At 37.6% G+C, this 24191-nt stretch overlaps 1 protein-coding gene across 2 annotated transcripts in view; it reads left to right on the top strand.

The window, feature by feature from the left end:
* The first annotated feature begins 337 nt into the window (after positions 1-337).
* Positions 338-24191, top strand: part of LOC110028509 (protein WVD2-like 1) — a 51110-nt gene continuing 27256 nt past the window's right edge. Inside the window, exons 1-5 of one of the 2 annotated variants that reach the window (XM_020730390.1) lie at positions 338-697; positions 16365-16860; positions 22653-22741; positions 22840-22933; positions 23020-23091. In XM_020730390.1, coding sequence (XP_020586049.1) covers positions 16390-16860; positions 22653-22741; positions 22840-22933; positions 23020-23091 — 726 coding nt within the window. In that variant the 5' untranslated portion in view covers positions 338-697; positions 16365-16389. The remainder of the gene's footprint in view (positions 698-16364; positions 16861-22652; positions 22742-22839; positions 22934-23019; positions 23092-24191) is intronic. The other variant, XM_020730389.1, reaches the window with a different exon arrangement.

The following is a 24191-nucleotide window of genomic DNA, read 5'->3' on the forward strand; positions in this document are numbered from 1 at the left end:
TAATGATGTCAAAATTGAGTGATCTTGGGCTCGTTGGATTTGTCTTGTCGAGCCGCTCGATTTGAGTATAAACTTTCCATATTTGACAGACGTTTGATTTTACAAATGTAATTGTGGTTTAATGACTTGATATGAGCTTAATTTGATTTGGATTACGCTAATTTTTATATTATTAGGTCTGTCTCATTGAACAGATCAATTTGACTATAAAATTATTGAAATCTAAGCTCTGAATGACTTTTTATTAAAAATTTAAATATTTCTTGTTTAAAAATATATCTCTTGGTGTGATTCATGTAGATCCGTGAAATCTTGTTGGCCGTGTAGAGATACGGAACCGAGGATGGTGGACCATGAAAAGCACAAAAATGCTCCGCCGGAAGAAACGGACCTCGCTGTTCGGAAACCCAAAGTCGTTGGCGAGGCGCGGTACAGGCGCCAGTTATTGGATAAACTCGATGGCTAGGGCTGCCATTCTTAAACCTCCCAACTGCTCTTTCGAAAACTCGTCATTAGCTTGCGTTGTTGTAGTCTCCGCGGCAAGCGGATGGCGGAGCGAGAGTGTGGGCGAGGAATTAGGAGGACATAAAGCTGGGAGGAGGATGGTGTTCCGGTGTGGAATGGAGGAAGACCGGAGCAAGAAGCCTGGTTTTCATTTGATTCCACCTGCAAAAATTGAGTTCATCTGAGATCCAGGGTAAGAATTTACCCGCATTGCTTGTTTTTTTAGCCTTTTATTCTTTGTTTTATTTAGAGCGGAATGTAGTTTTTGTTTGCACGGATCGGAAAATCATGAGTTGGATAGCATGGGAGCTGGAGCGTGGCTTTGCATTGGTTTGGACGGATGGATCAGCTCCGTAGAGCGGATTGATTAATTTTTCAATTGATTTGTGGTGTGCTTCTTCATTTGTTTAAGGCTTGATTGTATGCTCTGTTTTGGTTAGGGGAGCTTTTATAATCGCTGCATTTGCGTAGTTTGTTTGAGTAATACTGAATGGAGGCCACGCTGTGCTTGGAACTGGTTGCGGGGTCAATGATGTATTGCATGCTACGTCATTGGGATTTTATTATTTTGTTTTAGATTGAGCGTATGGCTGTGTTTTACATGAGAATTTCAAGTCTCTGTTTTTTTTTTATTTTGTATTTATTTTTCGCTGTAGTCTAGAAGGCAGTATATGTCTAAAATACAACACAAGCATGATATTCTCAGAAGAAAAAATTGTATACAAATAATAAGTAAAATAAGCAAAAAACAAAAGATAACTTTATTCAATGAAAAATTCATTAACAAATATAAAGAAAAAAAGGAAATTAACTGAAAAAAATTGAAATGATAATTTATAATAGCTACCCAAACCCAAATGCGAATAATATGATTAATATAAAGTTAAAAATATGAAAACTAAATCTAATGTTGAAATACTTGTTTTTGTGGCGACGGTCTTCCAAGTGATTGAATTGAACCTGCTATATAAAATTATCAACATGTGTGTTTAACAAATTAAACTCTTGCAAATAATTACTATTTACTAAAACATAAATGACAGAGTATTAGAGTATGTGGCACGAACAATGAAGAAACTAAACGATTACTATATGCATCTATATACCATAGGAAAAAATATCGTTAGAATTACCATCTGACCTTGATGCTCATCTGATGTCAAATATAATATGCTATAGCTTATGTTTTAGTAATGAATAAATTACATTTAATGACAATCAAATTTCCATATTATAACACAATCATTTTCAATTCAACCCAATCTCACTACTATATGACCTAACAGTCACTTAATTATTCAAATTCATTTTAGTTTATATTTGTATATATAGTTTTATCAGACACTGTGAAACCAAAAAGGTGAATGCAAACCAAGAAAACCCAAAAATTCTTGTATAATTGTCATTCTTTGAGCTCGTCGGGTCGACTAGCCAACAATCAACAGGTTTCTACCGACATTTACACCTATACATACAAATATGTAGTTGCAAATTCTCCAACAACTATTATATAATAATATGACAAAAATATGATTATACATGAATGAAATTAATCAAAATTAGCATGAATAATGGTTTTAGGAAGTAATTACTGCAAAATTAAATTGAATATGTAAAAATATGCACAATAACAAATCAAGAAAGACAGTCTTTTGCTGAACAATAGAAGATGTGTGCGTAACAATATAAATGATGTACAAATAAAAATAATAAACATCCTGTAAAATAAGTATGAATCCAATACCAACAACAAGGGTAACACTCTCATTAATAAATACATATATCCTTTAATAAACAACCGTTACTTGAGGGTGAAGGGTGCAAATTTTTCTAATTAAATGAGATTCAAGGAATGACCCTGACACAAAAGTTGGTTGCAAAACAATGGGAGCAGAAGTCTTACGGTGCGGGATTTTGTGATGTGTGGAATCAAGATGCCGCCTTCGCGAGACTAGCGAACCGCTTGGGTTTTTGCTCTGATGTAGTTTCAGGGGGAAAATTTATTGTGATTTTTATTTTTTTTCTATTTTCTAATTTCTAATTAGTGGCATTTCTATTATGAAACTATTTATGTATTTATTTTGCCGTTTTTGAGACATTTGTTTTATTCTCTATTTTTTACCTTAAGGAGCGTGCATCCTTTTTCTTTTGTAAGTGGTTTGTCTGTATTTTGTTCAGGAATAGGTGGTGAACCTTCTTATCATCCATACAAAATTGTTTCATTTTCTGTCCCATAATTTTTAGCCGGGATAGCGTCCAAACGTCGTCTACCCCTTCCAAACATCATCAACTGCCCATATTTTCATCCCCTTACTAGTCCTCCACTACATCTTCACAAAATCTACTTTCTAACACAATCTAGGAGTTTTAGAACCATATCAGTTGTCTAGTAGGTCTGACACTAAGATCCTAAACAAAATGCACTCAGGATTATTGACAAATAAACAATATAAGAAATTAAAATTAACCATTTATCTAAAATATTTATGATTTATCTGATCTAATTTATCTTATACTTAAGTAAAATAGTTAATATTTTTCTAAATGAATACTATTAATTATTGTGTGTTAAAAAATTTACAATGGTAGAGTGATAAATTAATGTCTAAATGTTGCACAAAGATTCAACACACACATAATAAATGGAGAAATAACAAGAGAATGTACTAAGATTTTTTACATGAAAGAACCCTTGAAGAGATAAGAATCATGGGCCTAGTCCAGTAAAAGTAATATAATATAAGTGTTAAATACAAAAATACACCATTTTCTCACAACTGAGAGAATATGATCTATACAAAATTGTTTCATTTTCTGTCCCATAATTTTTAGCCGGGATAGCGTCCAAACGTCGTCTACCCCTTCCAAACATCATCAACTGCCCATATTTTCATCCCCTTACTAGTCCTCCACTACATCTTCACAAAATCTACTTTCTAACACAATCTAGGAGTTTTAGAACCATATCAGTTGTCTAGTAGGTCTGACACTAAGATCCTAAACAAAATGCACTCAGGATTATTGACAAATAAACAATATAAGAAATTAAAATTAACCATTTATCTAAAATATTTATGATTTATCTGATCTAATTTATCTTATACTTAAGTAAAATAGTTAATATTTTTCTAAATGAATACTATTAATTATTGTGTGTTAAAAAATTTACAATGGTAGAGTGATAAATTAATGTCTAAATGTTGCACAAAGATTCAACACACACATAATAAATGGAGAAATAACAAGAGAATATACTAAGATTTTTTACATGAAAGAACCCTTGAAGAGATAAGAATCATGGGCCTAGTCCAGTAAAAGTAATATAATATAAGTGTTAAATACAAAAATACACCATTTTCTCACAACTGAGAGAATATGATTACAATTTTGCACCATTTACAACACTTATTCGTATGCAATGTATGAATCAGGAGTTCGAAAAGAATCACCCTATTTCGAATATGATAGTCGTAAGTAGAGGCAATCAAAAGTTATCGTTGAATTTTCAATACGACATTATATGTTATTACTTTATTTCAGATATGATGTTAGCAAGTAGCGGTTGCGATCGTCAGAGATAAGAGCGACTAGTGAGAGCGACCAAGAGGCATTGACGATGGTGGTTGACGGTTATGGAGGCTGAATATGTTGTTAGCAAGTAGAGGTTGTCGACAGTGGTGAGGAGGGGCGGTCGTCGGTGGTTGACGAAAACCGATGGTTGATGGTTGACGGTGACTGGAGGCTGGAAGTTATTACTGGGTCTGTGGTCTACAATAAGCTTTGAAATCCCTTCTCTTTTCCTATCCTCTTAAGTGAAGAGAGGAGTCTATTTTATAGCCACCATGAGAGAGATATTTTAGTACTTTGGCGAATAGCTTTTCTAAACACCTGATCAGAAGACCCATATAGATCCCCTTGATTATAGATTTTTATATTAATGCTTTGAGGGCTTTAATGATCTCAAAATTAAACGAGTTTAAACTTGTTGTATTCTTCTTATCGATGCACTAGATTTGATTGTATACGTCAAGTTTGGAGTTCATTTGACCTTTCAATTGACGATCTAAAACCCCTAAAAGTGCTTTAATTTTTTGATTTGAGCTTGATTGGATTAAGATCAAACCAATTTTGGTATCATCGAATTCGGCTTGTTGAAACGGTTAGTTTTACTATAACCTTGCTGAAATCATGACCTTGGATGACCTTGAATTTAAATACGGTTACTTGCTTATAGATGTCTCGAGATTTGCGCTATAAAATAAAAATTTCTTGATGGCACATCAATAATAATAGTACATAACTAAATAAGTGCATCCACCTCGACGTTCCCTAGCTAGAATCTTTAACATATCGACACTAACATGCTATCAATAATCAAAATAGATATTGATTAAATTAAACTTAATTACTAGTTTAATATAATAATACAAGTAATAATTGTATTATATCTATATATATTTTTTCAAATACATTTATAATAAGTGTATAGAAGAATGGAAATATAAAAGAACCTTATTTTTGTTAGTGGTTGGCGGCCGAAAGAGGAAGGAGAAAATGTGAAGAGAGGTTGACAACGATTAATCTAGAGGAGGGAAGGATGACTCGATTGAAAGAGGGTAGAAAGTAGCAGCCGCCATTGATCAAGTGTATGGGGGGGGATAAGGCAAGGAGGCTTTGGTAATTGCAGAAGGGAGGATTGTTTGCTGCAGAGGGGGGTATCATTGGCTGCAAACGGGAGTTCTGCAATATCTTATGCATGGTGGCCGATAAATAGAGATGGGAGGTGATAAAGCTGTGTTATAGAAAAAGGAAAAAATGATTTTGTTGTAATTTGCGTGAGTGAATCAGAAAGACGGTGAGAAATAAGAAAGAGAATAGCACGATTCACGTGATCTGTGAGGCAAGACCGTTAGGCTGGAGTTGGTTGCAGACGATTTGTCGGCCGACTCTAATAATTAACTCCTTCGTTCAGGCTAATTTTAGTTTTTTTTTAATATGATATTTTATCAATAATCATATTTTTTTGTAAGATTTATTATGATTACATAACAAGATGAGGTTTTTGGCATCAGTCAGGATTAGTTTAGGCCAGATGAAAAATTCCGAAATAAGGATCGTTTGGAGGATCTTATAGGATCATGACTCATTTTGTTTGGTTGACAGCAAGGGTAATCTATTACTCAGTCACTCCATTTGTTTGGAATAAAAGGGATTCTTAGAGTTGGGTTTTTAGTTTTAAGTCGTATTTAACAACTTAGAGCTGCTCGGATAAATTGTATTGACTAATTACTAGCCAAATTTTTAATTATATGACAAATGACTAACAATAAAGCAACAATTAGCACGTCAATGCATGTTTGGAATTGCCCTATTAATTGCTTTTTTTTTTGCACTCACAATACCAGTTATTTCATGATTATTGTCTATAGTAATGGTTAATAATGTTCCTAATCAGTTGTCCGTAATCACTTAATTATATGCTCATCTATTCAATATTTTATCTAGTTTTAAATATTGATGTGATGATTTAGCCACTACTTTATTCTTGATAATCAAATTTCAATTCGTAATCAATTTAGTGTTGGTATAGCAACTGACACATGAATTAGTTGTCGATCTATGATTAGTTCACTATTTAAATCATGGTTGATTGTCAACTAACACATCTTTGATAATAAAATAAATAATTGATAGCAAATTAGGTTTCTATTTAATTGATTTGTAATGGACAAATGTGTGATGAATTTATGGAGCGTACTAGTTGAATCTCTAATTAGGATTAATCTGTTTGGTATTAGGCTACTACTTCTTTCATGGTTAACAGTAAGGACAATATTGAATTGATCAAATAATTTGTGTAATTGTTGGTTGGATGACCTGAGTTAATTTGTGCGTAATGAATAGCTAAATTCAGTTGAATTACTATTGGCTTTGTTTGTAACTTTCCCACTAATTCATGTTTAACTATGTGGTTACTTTTAAGTTATTTATCTAATTGATAATTATATTGTGGAGTCTTTAGTTAATGATTGGCTATAATTAGATGTATGCCAATCAAACGGTTTACTAGTTGTATTTTAAACACTTATTAATTGCAAAATGTGATTCTGAAGTAATAAATAGTATATGATAACGCTAATTAATTATTAAATGTTTAATTCCTAAATTAATTAGGTTTTTTTGCCTGTTAATTATGATTTATATCAAATATGCTTTATTTGTTTAACTAATCATAAAACTAGTTATTAGCTAAGTAGAATGTGATTTGTGACCTATTATTTTAGTAATCAAGCTGCATTTTTAGTAATCAAAACTTAACTTTTTGTAGATATGGTTGTAAGGTTGTGGTGAGAAAATCAAATTTTTAGAATGATATTGGATTCAACCCAAACCACAACGGGAAAAACAAATTTTATTACTTAATTGCGAACCATTACATGAAGACTCATTGAAAATTGAAAATAAATGACCACAACACCCAAACGGTTGAAAGACAATAATGACACTGTGGAATAAGAAAGAAAATAATGCAAGACACAAAGAAGACTCTCTTCTAGGGCGAGCGACAATTCTAACAGTGGAGGAAGGTGGTTGCGGTGGTGTCAAAAGGAGGCGACATCAAAGATAGCAAATAGGAGGCTTGCTGCCTTGAAGCAGGATAACATGTTGGTGATTGGTATCCGACGATTGGAAGTAGCAGGACAACTGTTGGATTGTGGCTGGAAGGCCCGGACGGTTGCTGGGAAGTCGGTTGAAGTTGAACAACATCAAAGAAGGTGTCGACGTGGCTGGCGACAGCATGACAGATGCTTGAGGCGTCAAACAACAACAAGGAAGGTGTCGAACAAAACAAAGAATGAAGATAACGACAAGGTCGAGTGGTTTGTGGCTGCTGGAAGCGGGACTGCAAAAGGCTAAATGTCCTGTCGTGCCCGAATTTTTTGAGGCGGTCACTACCTTGGACGAGTTACAACCAGAGCACCTTCTCGTCGTCAGATACATCCCCCGGAAGGGAAGAATGTTTCAAAGGCAACAACTCAAAAATCTACATTCATCAAAAGCCCTCCTCCCCAATCTTAGGCAAACAACATCTATAAATAAGGGGAAAATAGGTAAACCAGGCAAGTAGGAGAATGTGCATTAAATAAAGGAGGGGGAGGGAAAAGGAAGGAATTTGAAGTGAGGCTATTATAGGAAGTGATGGATTTTGGCAGGGAATCAAATAGGAAAGGGAATCAAATAGAAATGGGAATTGAATCGGAAAGGGAACCATAGTTATTGTAGCAGCTACAGTAACACATTCGCGGTACTGTAGCTACTATAGTAACCGCGGCCGGTAAACTCCCGCGACAATTTTCGGGGATTGTGGGGAAGCTTTTAGGGCAGAAAAATTTTGGTACGTTGGTTTGGGTAGGGGCAGATGCTAGGAAACCCTGGGATAGGACTAGGGTTGGGCTAGCTCTGATATCAAATGATGTCGGAGTTAACCCAAACCACAATGAGAATAACAAATATTATTATTGAATTGCTATTGTTTACATGAAGACTCATAAAAAAACGAAAATAAATGACCACGACACCCAAATGGTCAAAAGACAATAACGACTGGTGGGGGATTTTATTGATTGGGAGCGCCACAATAGATCTTGAAAGATTTCCCATCTAAATGATTAAACAAGACATTCAAAGAACAAGGTACTATCCCAAGGGATAAATACATTACCTTAGGAAGAGCCCAATCATTGGAATAAGGGAAATCTTTTTTGGGTTTATGGAACCAGATTTCTTCCCTTATTTTACATGTATAAGATAAGATTTATTTTGATTTTGGGGTTTCGTTCCTACGAAGGCAAGCCTTCATAGTTAATTATATCTTTAGAACCGTGCGGCCTAACAAAAACTGCTGGATTAACATGACAAGTCATGTTCTAGAGATCAGACTTTCATGATCGGAAAGTCTAAATTGGAAGAATTAAGTCCAAAGGATGGGACTTATAATCCGATGACAACACGTAATGGGAATGGTCCATAATATAGGGATTTGATCCCCAATAAAGGGAATCTACACTCAAAGTAATGTTCGAATATCCTTGGAAAAGTAGTGATTCGAGCTTAATTTAAGTTGGATTTGAATCGAATTTGAATTGGATTTGAAGTGGATCTTGGAGGGAGTTTGAAGTCAAAAGATGAATGATGGATATAGGATTTCACTTACAGGGACAGTTGAGAACCCTAGACTAAGGATAGAGTCAGGTATGAAAAGATTTCTAGATGAGAAATGAGACCGTAGACTCTATAAGGAGTTCTATAGGCGGACTAACATAAAATTTGGGAATAACGTTCCCAGTCAAGATGCCCATGATTTTCCGTCATCCTGGGAACATTAATATCCTTCGACTATGGCCAACCTCATAACCAAGAATCCCCCTTATATGCTGGAGCATGAGAGATTTATAGTTTCGAAACAGTTTGAAATACCTTCATCAGTAACCATGCGTTACTTCATTATAAGATATTCCCTTTAGTCTCAGGGGGTAGGTTTCTTATTTTGCATGTCCTAGTCCTTTGTATTAGCTAGGTATCTAAACTAATTTAGGCTTCTATACTCAACGTAACCTGGCGTAGATGTGTGGTCCTCGGTTTGATTTCTAAGTTTGCTAGCCTAAAGTTCATGTCTGAGCTGCCTTAGCTTCAATTCTCATTTTTTATCTTGGCGTGTTTTAAATGTTCGTTTAAAGTTTGGTATTTGCATTAATGTTTTGTTTGATTCCTAAGTTTTGTCAGCCATATTGAGAAATCAGAGGTTTTCTAAGTATTGAGTTTTTTTATTTGAATTTTGATGTTTGCGGAGAAAACTGAGTTCTCGTCCTTGTTTTTGTTTTATACATTTTTTGTTGTTTTTGTTTTTAAACATTAAATAACATATGAAACTTGAAATAATACTTAAAGAAACACAAGATAACACGTGGAACATGTATTTTTAGTCTTGGATTAGAATTGGGTTAAGGTTAGACCGAGGTGAGTTAATTTTCCAGCTTAGGTTAGCTTAAAATTGAGCTAAAGTATGCCATTAGTTAATTTGGGTCTGGGTTGGGCCTAGGCTTCCTCGGATTAAGTTGGGTTTGATTTGATTGACCCGAGTTAAGCTGGGCTAACTTGGATTGAGTTGGGTCGAGCTGAGTTTGACTTGGATCGAGCCAGGTTGACCTGGGTTGGGTTTGGGTTGACCCAAATTAAGCTGGGTTGGTTCGGGTGGGTTTGGTTTGGCCCGGGTTAAGCTAGATTGACCCGGGTTGGCTTAGGTTTGATTTGGGTTTGACTCGGGTTAGCTTAGGTATGATTTAAGATTGACCTGTGATTAGGGCTGTCAAAAAAGCTCGTTGTTCGCGAACAGCTTGTGTTCGGCTCGTTCGTTAAGAAACGAGCCGAACACGAACAAATTTTTAAAGCTCGAATTATAAACGAGCCGAACACGAACAACTCCTTGTTCGCTCGTGCGGCTTGTTTTAGCTCGAAAAAAAAAATTATATAACTATTTATATAACAATATATTACATAAATTATTTATACAATAATATATTATATATATTTATGTCTAAGTTTAAATCATAACACCTCATGTGACAATGTGGTTAGTACATTCTTTTGTATATATTTGATTCAAGTTCGAATCCTACACTTTACATCTATTTTTCTCAATTTAAGTTTAACGAGCCAATTTCGAGCCGAACACGAACACAAATATTTTAATCGAGCCAAACATGAACACACTGTTCACGAGCCGATTTCGAACTTGAGCTGATTTCGAACACGAGCTATTTTGAACGAGCTAAACGCGAGCCAAGCCTGAGCTCGCTCCAGCTGGGCTAGTTACAGTCCTACCTGTGAAAGATGGGTTGGCCCGAGTTAGCTTAAATTGAGTTTGGGTTTGATCCGGGTTAAGCTAGGTTGACCCGGGTTAGCTTAGATTGATTTTAGGTTTGACCTGTGTTAAGCTGGGTTGACCAAAGTTAGCATAGATTTGAATTTGGTTTGACTCGGGTTAAGCGGGGTTGTCCCGAGTTGGCTTAGGTTTGGCTTGGGTTTGACTCGGGTTAAGCTTGGTTGGCCTTAGATTAAGTTTGGGTTTAACTCAGGTTAAGCTGATTTGACCCAGGTCAGCTTAGCTTTGAATTGGGTTAGGTTTGGGTTGGTTCAAACTTGGGTTATGTTAGGTTTGGGTCAGGTCTGGGTTGGGTCAGACCTTGGTTACGTTAGGTTTGGGTCAGGTCTAGGGTTTAGGTTAGGGTTTGTGTCAGGTCTGGGTTGGCTTAGGTCTAGTTTTGGTTAGGTTTGGTCAAGTCTAGGGTTTAGGTTAGGGTTTGGGCTAGACCAAGTGATTTGGGTTACGATAGGTTCGGTTCGACCCGACTCGAACCCAAACCCAAGCCTAATCCAAGGCTTTTGACTTGACCTAACCTAATTTAACTTGAGATAATAAATTCTTAAATTAATAGAGAGAGGAGAAACTCGCGAGGAGGAAGCTAACCGGAGCGGAGGAGGCTCGTCTGAGAAGACTTCTTCCTTCCTCTTCTTGCTCTGTCAGGGCGCAGTGAGTAGTGAACGTCCCCGAACAGTGCTTGGAGGCCCCCTTTTATAGGTGTGAAAGGCGGTGGCAGAGCCCTCCAGAGTCGTCCAATGAGGCGGAGCCCACAACGGAGACCAGCCCAACAGTTAGTGAACCACAAATCACCACCGAAGAAAGGGTGCGACAATTCGAGGCCAAGCCATAGATCAATGACTGGGCTTGCTTGGGCGTGGTCACGCCCAGGGTTGGCCAGACCACCTTGTGGAACTTTCGGGCGTGGTCACGCTTAGGTTAGGCGTGACCACACTAAGGAATTTTCGAGTGTGGTCATGCTTGCCGGCCAAAAAAGTGGAAGTTGTTGTTTAGCCAATTTTGTTACCCGGCCTAAGGGGTGATGTCCGTACAAGTTCTATGTGACAAAAAATGAGGTCAACAACGACACTGCGAGATTAAAAAAAAATGTAAACAAAAAGTTGACTCTATCTAGGACGAGCGACAACTCCAACAGGGGGGAAGGTGTCTGCCGTGGTGCGGGAAGGTGGCTTGCAAGAAAGGTAGCAGATAGGAAGCCTACTGGCTAGTAGCTGGAATCAGGATAACATGTAGGCAGCTGGTGTTCGACGACTGGAAGCAGCAGTACAACTGCTGGACAAGGCTGGAAGGCATAAGAGGCTATTGGGAAGGCAGTTGAAGATCTGGATGGCAACATGTCAGCTGTGGGAAGCGTTGAACAACAACAAGGAAGGTATCGGAGTGGCTGGCATCAGCAGGACAGCTGCTGGAGGTGTTGAACAACATTAAGGAAGGTGTCGGCATGGTTGACAACAACAGAACAACTGCAGGAAGCATAGAGCAACAGTAGGGAAGAAAGCAGATGGCAGCAAGGTCGAGTGGTTTGCAGTTACTGGAAGCGGGGCAAGAGGGGTTGTGGAAGGATAATTGTCTCGTCCGGGTCGAGCTATACCCAGAGCACCTCCTGGATTCTTGGAGACGGCCACCACCTCGGATGAGTTACAATCGGAACACCTTCTCACCGTCAGATACAGCCCCCAGAGGGGAAGAATGTCTTATAGGCAGCAACTCAGAAATCTACACTCATCAAAAACTCTCTTCCCTAATCCTAGGCAAGCAACATCTTTAAATAAGGGAGAAATATATAGACCAAACAAGTAATAGAATAGACAATAAATAAAGGCGGGGAGGGTATATGAAGGGATGGATTTAGGTAGTGAATCAAATAAAAAAAGGAAATTGAATATGAAAGGGACCCCGGTTATTGTAGCGGCTTCAAAAACACATCCGTGGTAATGTAGCTGTTACAGTACCGCGGTCGATATGCTCCCACATCATAGAAAGTTGTGGTGAGAATTATAAATAATTTTTTTTAAATGTCAAACAATTTTTCTTACAGCCACCAAACTCTAATAAATCTAGTTTTAAAAAGTAGCTTCCCACAAAAAAATTTCTAAAAAGCAACATAAAATGAGTTCTCCAAATGAAACCGTGGTGGTGGACCGGTGGTGTGTAACAAAACACAGATAGAAATCTTTCTCAAACGAACTGACACTGTCCTAGGGTTCCTAGAATGTGTATGTAATACAAAATTGCATTAAGGATTTTGTAGGATTGATACTGAGTGTGAAGATGGACGGCGGCTGATAATTGGCGCAAACAATGACGAGACAACGAATTTATAAAGTTACAGTAACCAGTAGTTGGGAGCACATTTGATTGCTGTCCGGCGGAAAACAACGAGCAAATGGCGAATCGGCGTGGTAAGGATGTTTAGAGGGATCCACCATCTATTCCCGGGCAAGCTATATACACATTACTTGCGAAGGAAAGATGCTACAACACTTCGGAGAGCAAGAAAACTAGAGAATAACTTTCAAAATACCTAAAAACCAAGCTGCAATTCCGAACAGCCTACCATATATATAAGTGTCATTGTAGGAAATAACCTATTTAGAGAATAGAAATATAAGAAATAACCGGAAAGGAAGGAAGCCAAGTGGGAATAAACGAAATAAAAATAAAAACAGAAGAAAACAGAGGCATAGGATACTAGCCTTATATCTTTACTTATAATGGTGAATTGAATTCTTCTTTCTTTTGCGACACACTTATTTGCTCTATGAACATTTCTATCTGTACATTTCTGTTCATCATGAACTTATACAGCTTCACAAATACTCTTGAGACCTGCTTCTGCATTTGTAAAATTTTGTCTTCAAAGGTCTTCTTACTCTTATTTAAGTAGTTCATTCAAATAATTGTTTGTTTTTGTACATTAAAAATCGATTGTTAAAATATTTTTCCAGGTTAATTGTCATCTGAGGATTTAACTTGTTGATAGACAGTTTCATCTCTGACTCTATATGCATTTTCAAAGAAGTTAACTTGAGGTTGCTGGGTTCAACCTGCTAAGGCAGTAGTTTGCATGTGCTTTGATTATTTCTTACAATTGTCCCTCTAATACATCCATAATTTTTTCATTTTATAGTTTTTTTTTAATTATTTTTTTTTGTTTCTCTCACTCCATGGATTATTTCTTACAATTGTCCCTTTAAGCAATTGTGACTGTCATTTATTGTAGAATGAGCATTGTGTTTTGCATTTGCTCTGTTTAATAAATTTGTTAAAACCTTTCAGTGAACGGGTACAATTGGCTGCTTGGAAGTTTGCGTACAACATGAAATTGGCTAATTTGGTTGTAAGCTTTTGACTTCACGGGGGAATTGCATTTGATGTATTGTTTATAGGGGTTCAATCTTATTATTCTAAACCTTTATTCTCTGTTCTATTTGAATCTTGCATACTTATTGTGCCCGTCCAATTGTAAGGACTTGTAAAATCATTGCTTAGAATTATTGCGCTTATTATTGGGCAGTTTAGGAAAGCACATGAACCTGCACATGTTGAATGTCTTTTTAATATTGATCGTATTTTTCAGTTCTGGCTCGTGGAAAATTTCTACTTTCTAGTGGTATGCAGAAAGTTTTTTTAAGTTGGTTTTCATTTTTGTTGCAAAACTTTTGGTGATTTTGATAGTTTTTGGGATTGTTTAAGATCATTGTTAACTTTTATTTTCTTCTGCGGTTTGGAATGGGTGTAGCTCCACTATCTTAGGCGCTTGTGGATGAAATGGTGATCTCATCAACTTTGATGCGTGGTAGGGCGGCGGTAGTTTGCTTGTGCTATATGCATTTTCAAAGAAGTTAGCTTGAGGTTGCTGGGTTCAACCTGTTAAGGCAGTAGTTTGCATGTGCTTTGATTATTTCTTACAATTGTCCCTCTAATACATCCATAATTTTTTCATTTTATAGTTTTTTTTTAATTATTTTTTTTTGTTTCTCTCACTCCATGAATTATTTCTTACAATTGTCCCTTTAAGCAATTGTGACTGTCATTTATTGTAGAATGAGCATAATACTTGTGTTTTGCATTTGCTCTTTTTAATAAATTTGTTAAAACCTTTCAGTAAACGGGTACAATTGGCTGCTTGGAAGTTTGCGTACAACATGAAATTGGCTAATTTGGTTGTAAGCTTTTGACTTCACGGGGGAATTGCATTTGATGTATTGTTTATAGGGGTTCAATCTTATTATTCTAAACCTTTATTCTCTGTTCTATTTGAATCTTGCATACTTATTGTGCCCGTCCAATTGTAAGGACTTGTAAAATCATTGCTTAGAATTATTGCGTTTATTTTTGGGCAGTTTGGGAAAGCACATGAACCTGCGCATGTTGAATGCCTTTTTGATATTGATCGTATTTTTCAGTTCTGACTCGTAGAAAATTTCTACTTTCTAGTGGTATGCAGAAAGTTTTTTTAAGTTGGTTTTCATTTTTGTTGCAAAACTTTTGGTGATTTTGATAGTTTTTGGGATTGTTTAAGATCATTGTTAACTTTTATTTTCTTCTGCGGTTTGGAATGGGTGTAGCTCCACTATCTTAGGCGCTTGTTGATGAAATGGTGATCTCATCAACTTCGATGTGTGGTAGGGCGGCGGCGGTAAGTGCAAGGTTGGTGGTTGGCTGGTGGTGGGTGCGGCGTTGGCCGGTATTGTGCACGAGATTGGGTGTATGGCAGTATTGATGAAAAGGATTCTAAATTTTTTTGGGTATTTATGAAAACAATGGATTTGTTAAAGCAAAAGGTTACGAAATACTAATCAAACATATCATGTCCTACTTAAAAATAGAAACAGAAAATGATGTCAAATCAATCTTTAGTGACCCGTTTCAGTGATTTCTATTTAGGAAAGCAAAAAAGTTATCCAGGAAAATATTTTGAGAAAAATTAAAATTCAAAGCAATTCTTAATATATAACTTAATTTTAATTGATTATAACATGCTGATATTGTGTCTTAAAAATCCAAAATGCTTCCTACTGTAACCAAAGTGCTCATAACTCCCGGACATTGGTAATTATCATTTCTTTCCATTTCTGATTGTATTTTGAAATATACTTATTAGTAATTTATTTCTAATTCTTATTGTATTATTTGTTTAGAAATTTCCACACTTCAGTTTCAAGTTCATGGTTCTATGTTTTGTATTTGAATGATGAAAATGACATTTATACAACGTAGTTGATGTTTTGGATTATAAGCATGAAACGTGTTTTTACAATCAACAAAATTTTTGTAGTAAATACATAACTATTTAATTTACTCTTTAATTTTTTTAATATTTTTTAATGTGATGAATTAATTTGTATAAATTAATCATATACTTATCGATCTAAAATGGTTTAGATAGCAATTTTATTCATTATATTTCTAGTTTTGAAGATTTGTTCTTTTCAAAGGCTGCTTAAAATGCTAACCTTGATAATGTAAATTAGCTTCCTTGCACACTGTTATGCAGGGTTATAGTATGAGCATGCTATAAAAATTGTTCTATTTAAAGCAGGAGTCACGAGTCTGAAACCTATTAAAATGTGGTTTTTCATTTGGCAGGTTTTTGAAATGGATCGTTTTAGCTGGTTTTTAGAATCATTGTATATAGTTGCATAGAAAAATCTCAGCATGTTATTGTTTCTGGTTTCTTTCTTTAGTTCTTCAGACCTAAATGATTTTTTTTTGTATAGTGAATTTGGATTTTGAACTTTGTTGGTTTTGTTGACAAGCTGTTGTTATGTTTCGTTGTTTGTTTCTTCATAAAAATGTACTGAAATTTTCTCTTCATCCGTATGGCAAGTTAAATAAATCTGAAATAGCTCTGCAGTGTTTTCTTCGTTTTCATGATTTGTATGTTAAATGACTCCTGTTTCATGGCTGTTTTCAGCTCAATTTGGGGAGAAGCTGTCAGAATGCGAATATATGAAGACTCAAATGCTTTTATTCGTAATGCCAAAAGTAATCTTAGGCACGTTGTCAATGATGCTTCTAAACCATTGGAAACTTCAATATCTAATGAAGCTTCAGGAGACCACCCTGACCCTAAGGCTTATCTTAGAACCATGGAGTCAGAATATGAAAGAAATGAAGGCGGTGCGACCTCTATGGTCTGCATCACTCAGGATTCAAATGTTTCAAAGGATCCTGAAGTACCTCATATAGAAAATATTCATTTGGATGCTGATGCAACACAGATACAGTTGACTTCAAAAGCTGTGAATATTGCTAGGTCCAAGTACACTGTTCCTCGACCCTTTAATCTTGCAGCCGGCAAGTGTGCTTCAGGTGCCTGCAAATTTACTGCTGCCACTATATCTAATAATGAAAAAAAACATACAATTATGAACAGCATTGGGTTGCCAAACCTGGTAAAGAAGAATCAGGTTTGTATATTTGTGATTTCAAATGAGTTTTTATTTTTTATTTTCCTTTTTTTAACTTCATTTTTTTTTTCTGTATTATGAACTTTGGTCGACTTTAGGGTAGGACTGTAATGGAAGTTTTCTCCCAATAATAATTTGTGCTATTTAATATTTTTGTATTGTGAAATCGGGACATTTTTAAATATGAATCCCTTTTCCTTGTTTGTGCCAAATTTCTAACCATTTGGATCTGTGTTTGAAAGTCACAAGAAGGACACATGATGAGAAAAGTATTAAAATGGTCTCATGACTCTTTGTGGGTGGTCATGTCAGTCGAAGGGTCTATAAAAGTGTCATCCTAGCTCCCATATTCTTTTAATTGGGCTAAAATAATTTGACATTGGGACTATTTCAGTCTATATTAAAAGATTATAGAGACTAAATTAACATTTTTATAGATATTAGGACTAAAATGACCTCATGTAAAATTGTAAATAGGCAAAGAACTATTTTGACACTTTACTGGATACGTAATGAAACAGGTCAGAGAAAAAACGACTGTTATGAAGCTGGTTAGAGAAAAAGTAACAAATAGTCCTCTGATTATTTGTATGTGATCACTTTGGTCTTACAGTATCACTTTTCTCAAATTTAGTTCATTTACTATATAGAATCGGTCTCCAATGGTCTTTTTGTTAAAATTATAATTAGAATTTGACAGAAAGTGATTGGTAAATTGTTTTACAAGGTGTGGGTGAAGGATTTTTTAGGAAAAATATAATTTATAATTATTCTTTTCTAATTATCATTTACAAGAGAAGTTATTTAACATTTTACGAAAACCGAGCATACCATGGAATATAGCAGTCAAAGCAGCAAGCATAGTGGAAGAAAATTGAAATCAGGGGAGTGGCTTAGAGGAATAGGAAGAAAAAATGCACAAATACTCTTGAATTACTAAAAAATACTCAAATTTAACATTAGACATCACTTTTTCTTACACTTTTTGTTAATTTGCCAGGGATTATTTTGAATCAATTTTGCTGATTTGAGGGACTTAAGTTTAGATATGTGATATTGTAAGACTATATTGATCACATATGTATAGTCGGATGTTGCAGGCGCTAAGGCAGTGCCCGATTGTGGGCACTTCGAACCCGTGGGGCAGAAGGATCACAAACTCATGCGATCCAGGGGGGACTTTCGCATCGGTTATTTCTGGGAAGATTTTTCTGGATTTCTAGGTTTTTCCACCCCTTTCCTTTGTGTAGAAGCTTCCTCCGTCCTGGTGGAGCCTATAAATTGTCGTTACATGTGTGTGGAGAGTCAGTTCTATTGGAGTTGTCTTCTGATCTCCTGTGTTGAGTCTCTTGCCCTTTTGTGGGTTGTATTTGAGGAGGTGGTGGTGCTCCGACTGTATCCTTTCCGAGGTGGTAATTGTATTTTCCCTTTTTACCTTCCCCAAACTCTCTCCTCTCCACTCCCTAGCCGCCGAACTCTTCTGTCGTCACCCCGTCACCCTGTCACCCAACCATTCCCCCTTCCTGCAGATTATTATTGTTGTCCCGTCTATCTAACTCCTTTCAAGCTTCTCCCAATTACCCCATTATCGTTGTCGACCACCTACAACCCTTTCATACTTGCTGTCCCTTGCATCTTTTCGCTACCACCCGCCTTTTGTGACTGTCGTCATCCCTTCCATCTCGATCTCTCTAGTCGACCTCCACCACCTATTGGGATACATTAGCAGTGTTTGTCGGTGTCGTTTTATGTTTTGTGTCATTATTTCCATTCGAGTCATGTTGTAACCCTACTTTAATATTAATGAATGTTTGTATTTGTGTTTTCCACTATTTTTCCTACTAGTTCTGATATCATTTGGTATCAGAGTCAGGTTTCGATTCTGGGACTTATGGGTTATGGGCCCACCACGCTTCCCGACGCTAATGCGGGCCCTTTGAGCCCACGAGATAGAAACCCCGCAAAGCTTCGTGGGTCGCGACAATGGGAGATCCTGTGCGAGAGCAAGTTAGAAGGATCAGGAACTCACACGATACAGAGGGGATAGTTTCACGCCGGCTCTTTTTGTGAAGAGTTTTCTGGATTCCTCTTGTCTTTTCTTCCCCTTTCCTTTGTGTAGAAGCTTCCTCCATTGTGGCCTAGCCTACAAATTGTCGTCCCATTTGTGCGGAGAGTCAGTTCTACTGTAGTTGCTTTTGATCTTCTGTGTGGAGTTTTTTTCCCCTTTGTGGGCTGTATCTGACTATATCCTCTCTGAGGTGGTGATTGTATCCTCCCTTTCCACCTTCCCCAAACCCTCTCATCTCCACTCCTCAGCCGCCAAACTCTCTCTCTGTCATCCCAACTCCCAGTCATTCCCCCTTCCTACATATTATTACTTTTGTCTCGTTTATCTAACTCCTTTCAAGCTCCTTCCAACTACCCCAATACCACTGGCGAACACCTACAATCCTTTCCTACTTGCTGTCTCTACAGTTTTGTACCTTCCCTCCGCTACCACCTGCCTTCCATGACTACCATCATCACTCCCAATCATCTCAATCCTTTTAGCCGACCTCTACCACCCATTGGGATACATTAGGAGTGTTTGCTGATGTTTTTTTATGTTTTGTGTTGTTATTTCCGTTTGAGTCATGTTGTAGCCCTACTTTAATATTAATGAAAGTTTGTGTTTTCCGTTGTTTTTCCTATAAGTTCCAATATCATTTGATATCAGAGCTAGTTCAACTTTAGTCCTATCCTAAGGTTTTCTAGCATTCGCCCCATCCAAACCACCTTCACCGAAATTTCCCTTCCGATTTCCAACACTAGCCATGCCTCCACGAAGAGGTACACCAGATTTGACCCGGGAAGAGATTCAATTGGAAATCCGTCGTCTACAACGGAGACTAATAGAGTTGGATGACAAAAACCAAGAATAGATTGCCTTCGTTTGGATCGAGAGAGTCAAAGAGAAAATAAGGACGATGGGATGAATCTGTTCTATAGGGAAGATCATAGTGACGAGGAATATCGACCGCGTCATTCTGGTATCTAATATCAAAAGAGACTGAGGGAAGAAGCTCCTTTTGAAGATCTGCTGGACTTTGGCATCAAGATGGACCTCCCAAAATTGAAGGAGGTATGGATCCCGATGAATTTACCGACTGGCTACAATCAGTTGAACAAATTTTCCAATATAAAGATGTACCAAAAGACAAACGGGTCAAACTAGCTGTTATTAAACAAAAAAAAAAGCACTTTTCTTTGGTGGGAAAAGGTGTAGATGTAGAGGAAGATGGACGATACTGAAAAGATCATTAGGTGGGAGAAGATGAAGAAGATAATGCAGAAACAATGCCTCCAACCCCACTATCGCCAGGATATGTTTCTGAAACTCCACAACTTGCTACAGAGGGATCTTTCAGTTGAGTTCACAACCCAATTCAATCACTTGCAGATGAAATGCGAGCTGACGGAGCCAAAGGAACATACGATAGTCAGATATCTTGGGGGTCTAAAACCCGCCATCAACAATATGATACAATTGGAGCCATACTAAATCCTAGGGAATATCCAAATATTAGTCTTGAAGGTAGAAAGACAACACAAACAGAGTTGACAACAGTCATTTTTCAAGCTGCAACCTTGAGGCAGGCTGTCACCTACAATCACCACGACCGACAGGGATATCCCGGAAGACACATGCAAGCACGAACAAAAGAATGATAGTACAGACCAAAGCAGGAAGAAACAGGAGAAGCGTAGCTCCTCCAACATGGTACCGGCCAGAAAGTGTTACCGATGTCACGGCTATGGCCACATAGCCCTAGTTGTCCCATGAGCAGGATAGTCACACTCACAGATCAAGACGTCGTGGAATGAATAACGAGAAGAAAGCTGAAGAAAAGGTGAGGTGTATCAACTCCCATTAGTCAAGGAAAAGCGCTCGTGATTTGACAAATCCTGCAAACCGAGAACACGAGGGGTTCGCAGTGGTTTCGCCACAACATATTCTATACCCATTGCACAATGAACGAAAAGATAAGCAGTCTTATCATCGACAGCGGAAGCGACAAGAATATGGTTTCAACACAGATGGTAGAGAAGTGAGGACTCGCAACTCAGAGATATTCTCAACTATATTCATTGACGTGGTTGAAGAAGGAGAATCGGGTCAGCATAGTCCGAAGATGCTTGGTAGAATTTTCAATCGGAGGTCAGCAGTAAGACCAGGTGTGGTGTAACGTGGTCCCTATGGATGTCTGTCACCTTTTGTTGGGACGATCGTGACAGTTTGACCGAAGGATTCAACACGACAGACTTAGAAACACGTATTTTTTCACCAAGGATGGGAAGCGCATCACTCTCCTTCCTTTGACGGAGCCCGTGGTCACAGTATTCCTTATCAGCAGAATGACCTGTTTTAGTGATCACACCAGACGAGAAGACTGAGACACTTGCCCCCATACATGACAAATATGATCGAGGTTACGTCAGGTTGAAGCTGAACCAATAGCACCACCGCTGTACGGGAAGGGAGGATCGTTGTCATTACATGCTCGATCAAATCGATCATAGGTTACTTTGAGAAGATTCACCAATATAGGTGTAGTGCACAACCTCACAAGGACAGATCTATGTGGACTTTTACTCGCAAGTTAGGGAAGACCCTCAGATACATCGGGAAATAGTGCAGTTGTCAGTGGGATCCAGGGGTGGGTGATAACAAAAAGGAAGCTTCGACCAATGAATTCAAAGCTCCCCTCAAACCGAGGAGACTGATGCAGGCGCTAGGGCAGCACCCGATTGTGGGCACTTCAAACCCGCAGGACAGAAGCCCTGTGAAGCTTTGTGGGAGCTGGAATCGCGAAAGACGAAGAACCCGCGTGAGAGCTGTGGAGAAGAATCGTGAACTCACGCGATCTAGAGGGGGCTGTTTCACACTGGTTATTTCTAGGAAGAGTTTTCTCGATTTCTCTTGTTTTTCCACCTCTTTCCTTTGCGTAGAAGCTTCCTCCATCCTGGGGGGGCCTATAAATTACCATCCCATTTGTGTGGAGAGTAAGTTATAGTGAAGTTGCCCTCTTATCTCCTGTGTGGAGTATCTTTCCTCTTTGTGGGCTGTTTCTGAGGAGGTGGGGGTGCTCCGGCTGTATCCTCTCTGAGGTGGTGATTGTATTTTCCCTTTCTACCTTCCCCAAACCTCTCATCTCCACTTCTTGGCTGCCGAACTCTCCCTCTGTCACCCCGACACCCAGTCATTCCCCCTTCCTGCAGATTATTACTGCTATCCCATCTATCTAACTCCTTTCAAGCTTCCTCCCAACTACCCCACTACCTCTGCCGATCACCTACAATCCTTTCCTGCTTTCTGTCCCTATAGTTCCGCACCTTTCCTTCGCTACCACCCGCCTTCTGTGACTACCATCAGCCCTCCCAATCATCTCGTTCTCTCTAGCCGACTTCCACCACCCATTAGATACATTAGGAGTGTTTGCTGGTGTCGTTTTGTGTTTTGTGTTGTTATTTCCGTGCGAGTCATGTTGTAAGCCTGTTTTAATATTAATGAAAGTTTGTGTTTGTGCTTTCCTCTATTTTTCTCACTAGTTTTGGTATAATGGGAGGACAATTTTGGGCTTTTTCTCCAATCGAAATATGGCGCTTCTACGGTTCTACCCCACTGAGTTTTAATGTTGTATGCAAAAGAACTGCATTTTCTATTGGATTTATTTTATTATTTTCTTATATAATGCCGCTTTAATGAAAATACGCTACTGGTTCATATTTGTTACTTCATTGCTCCAATGTAGGCTAGCTTACATCTTGAATCAAGGAAACCTCTTCAACCTCAGAATAGAAAACGCATTGTTGAAGAGGATGTCTGCTCTGTCATTTCTTTGTATCCTTTGTTTAGAACTGCTATAACAGTTTTATTCTTTTGTTGTTTCTAATTTATTGTCAAATAATGCCATTATTGTGTCCTGAACAATAGCATAGAAGTGCAGCTTCTGTGAAGACTTTTAGAAGTAGGAGCACTGTTGCATGCTCTCCCACTTTCAGAGTCAGTGAGCGTGCTGAGAAATGGAAAGAGGTAGCTTCTTGTTTATTGTTTTGTGTATATGATTTTTTACAGTCTCTAAGAAATACTGAACTCGTTTCTTCTTTTTATTATTTTAGTTTTATTCCAAGTTAGAAAAGAAACAACAAGCTGCTGAAGCTGAGAGGATTCAGTATGAAGCCAGAAAAAAGGTTTATTGTTTCTTTACCGATAGATCGATTGAACAGTGCAATTTGCAATAATCTATGTTATGGTTTTATCTGTTTCAGTTTTTGTAAGTTGCTAACCATATTTTCATGCTTAATATTTTTTTTTTACATCCTGGTAGTTTCAGAGGAACCTCAAACTTACCATCTGGAATGGTAAAACTAAAATTTTCTATCACAACTGTGATGCTTTTTATTATTTTTGAAGTGAGAAATGCTATATTTAGATCCTTACCGGATGTGGATCATATCCTAAGAGTATTTAATATTTCTTGTTGCACGTCCATTGCTAGACTTCGCTTGTTCATGCTTTGCGCTTTTATATTATTATTTTTGTTGTTGTTTGTTTGTATGCTAGTTCTTTCTTTTTTCGTTGAATTTTGCCATTACATTCAGGTGGTAATCATTCGGGTTTTTTTTTAGACTTAAACTAATCTCTCAAACTAAAACAAACTTGATTGTAGTAACCACTTTAAATGTATTGCCTCATCTATCTTAAAGCAAACTAATCATTCTAACTTAAGCAATCTTGATTGTAGTCACCATTTTAAATCTCCTGCATCATCCATCTGAAAGCATTCTTTGCTCTTCATGCATTTTTCGTGTTCAGTTATCATTTACTGTTCAGTATTTAGTTGACCTGAAAGGGAATATTTACTATTTACAAGATTATCAGGAGTATTTTTGATTCCGGAGATAATAGAAAAACCAAATGTTATTACGGAAATCAAATAGGGAATTACAACCAACATACAGAAATCTGAAATTGCAACAACTGACAAAACATACTCAAGCTAGGGGGTAGATCCAGGGGTGGTGGTGGTGGTTGGCGAGGGTTTGGAAGGTGGTGCGGAGGTGGAAGACAAGAAAAAAAACAGTAATGCAACTGTTTCCCCAGTGCCAGTCAGTAAGCAAATAGCAGGGGCGATATGGGAGGGCAGTTCGGGGTTATGGCAGAAAGGATGGAGGGATTAAATGGTGGCGGCAGCAAATTGGAAGGGCTGGATAGCAGCGGAGGCGAAGGTGGAGGGTTGGAACAACAATGACAGCGAGGAGGAAGGGCTGGACAAAGGAAATCAGCAGGA

Source organism: Phalaenopsis equestris, unplaced genomic scaffold (assembly GCF_001263595.1).
Source record: "Phalaenopsis equestris unplaced genomic scaffold, ASM126359v1 Scaffold000513, whole genome shotgun sequence".
NCBI lineage: Eukaryota > Viridiplantae > Streptophyta > Magnoliopsida > Asparagales > Orchidaceae > Phalaenopsis > Phalaenopsis equestris.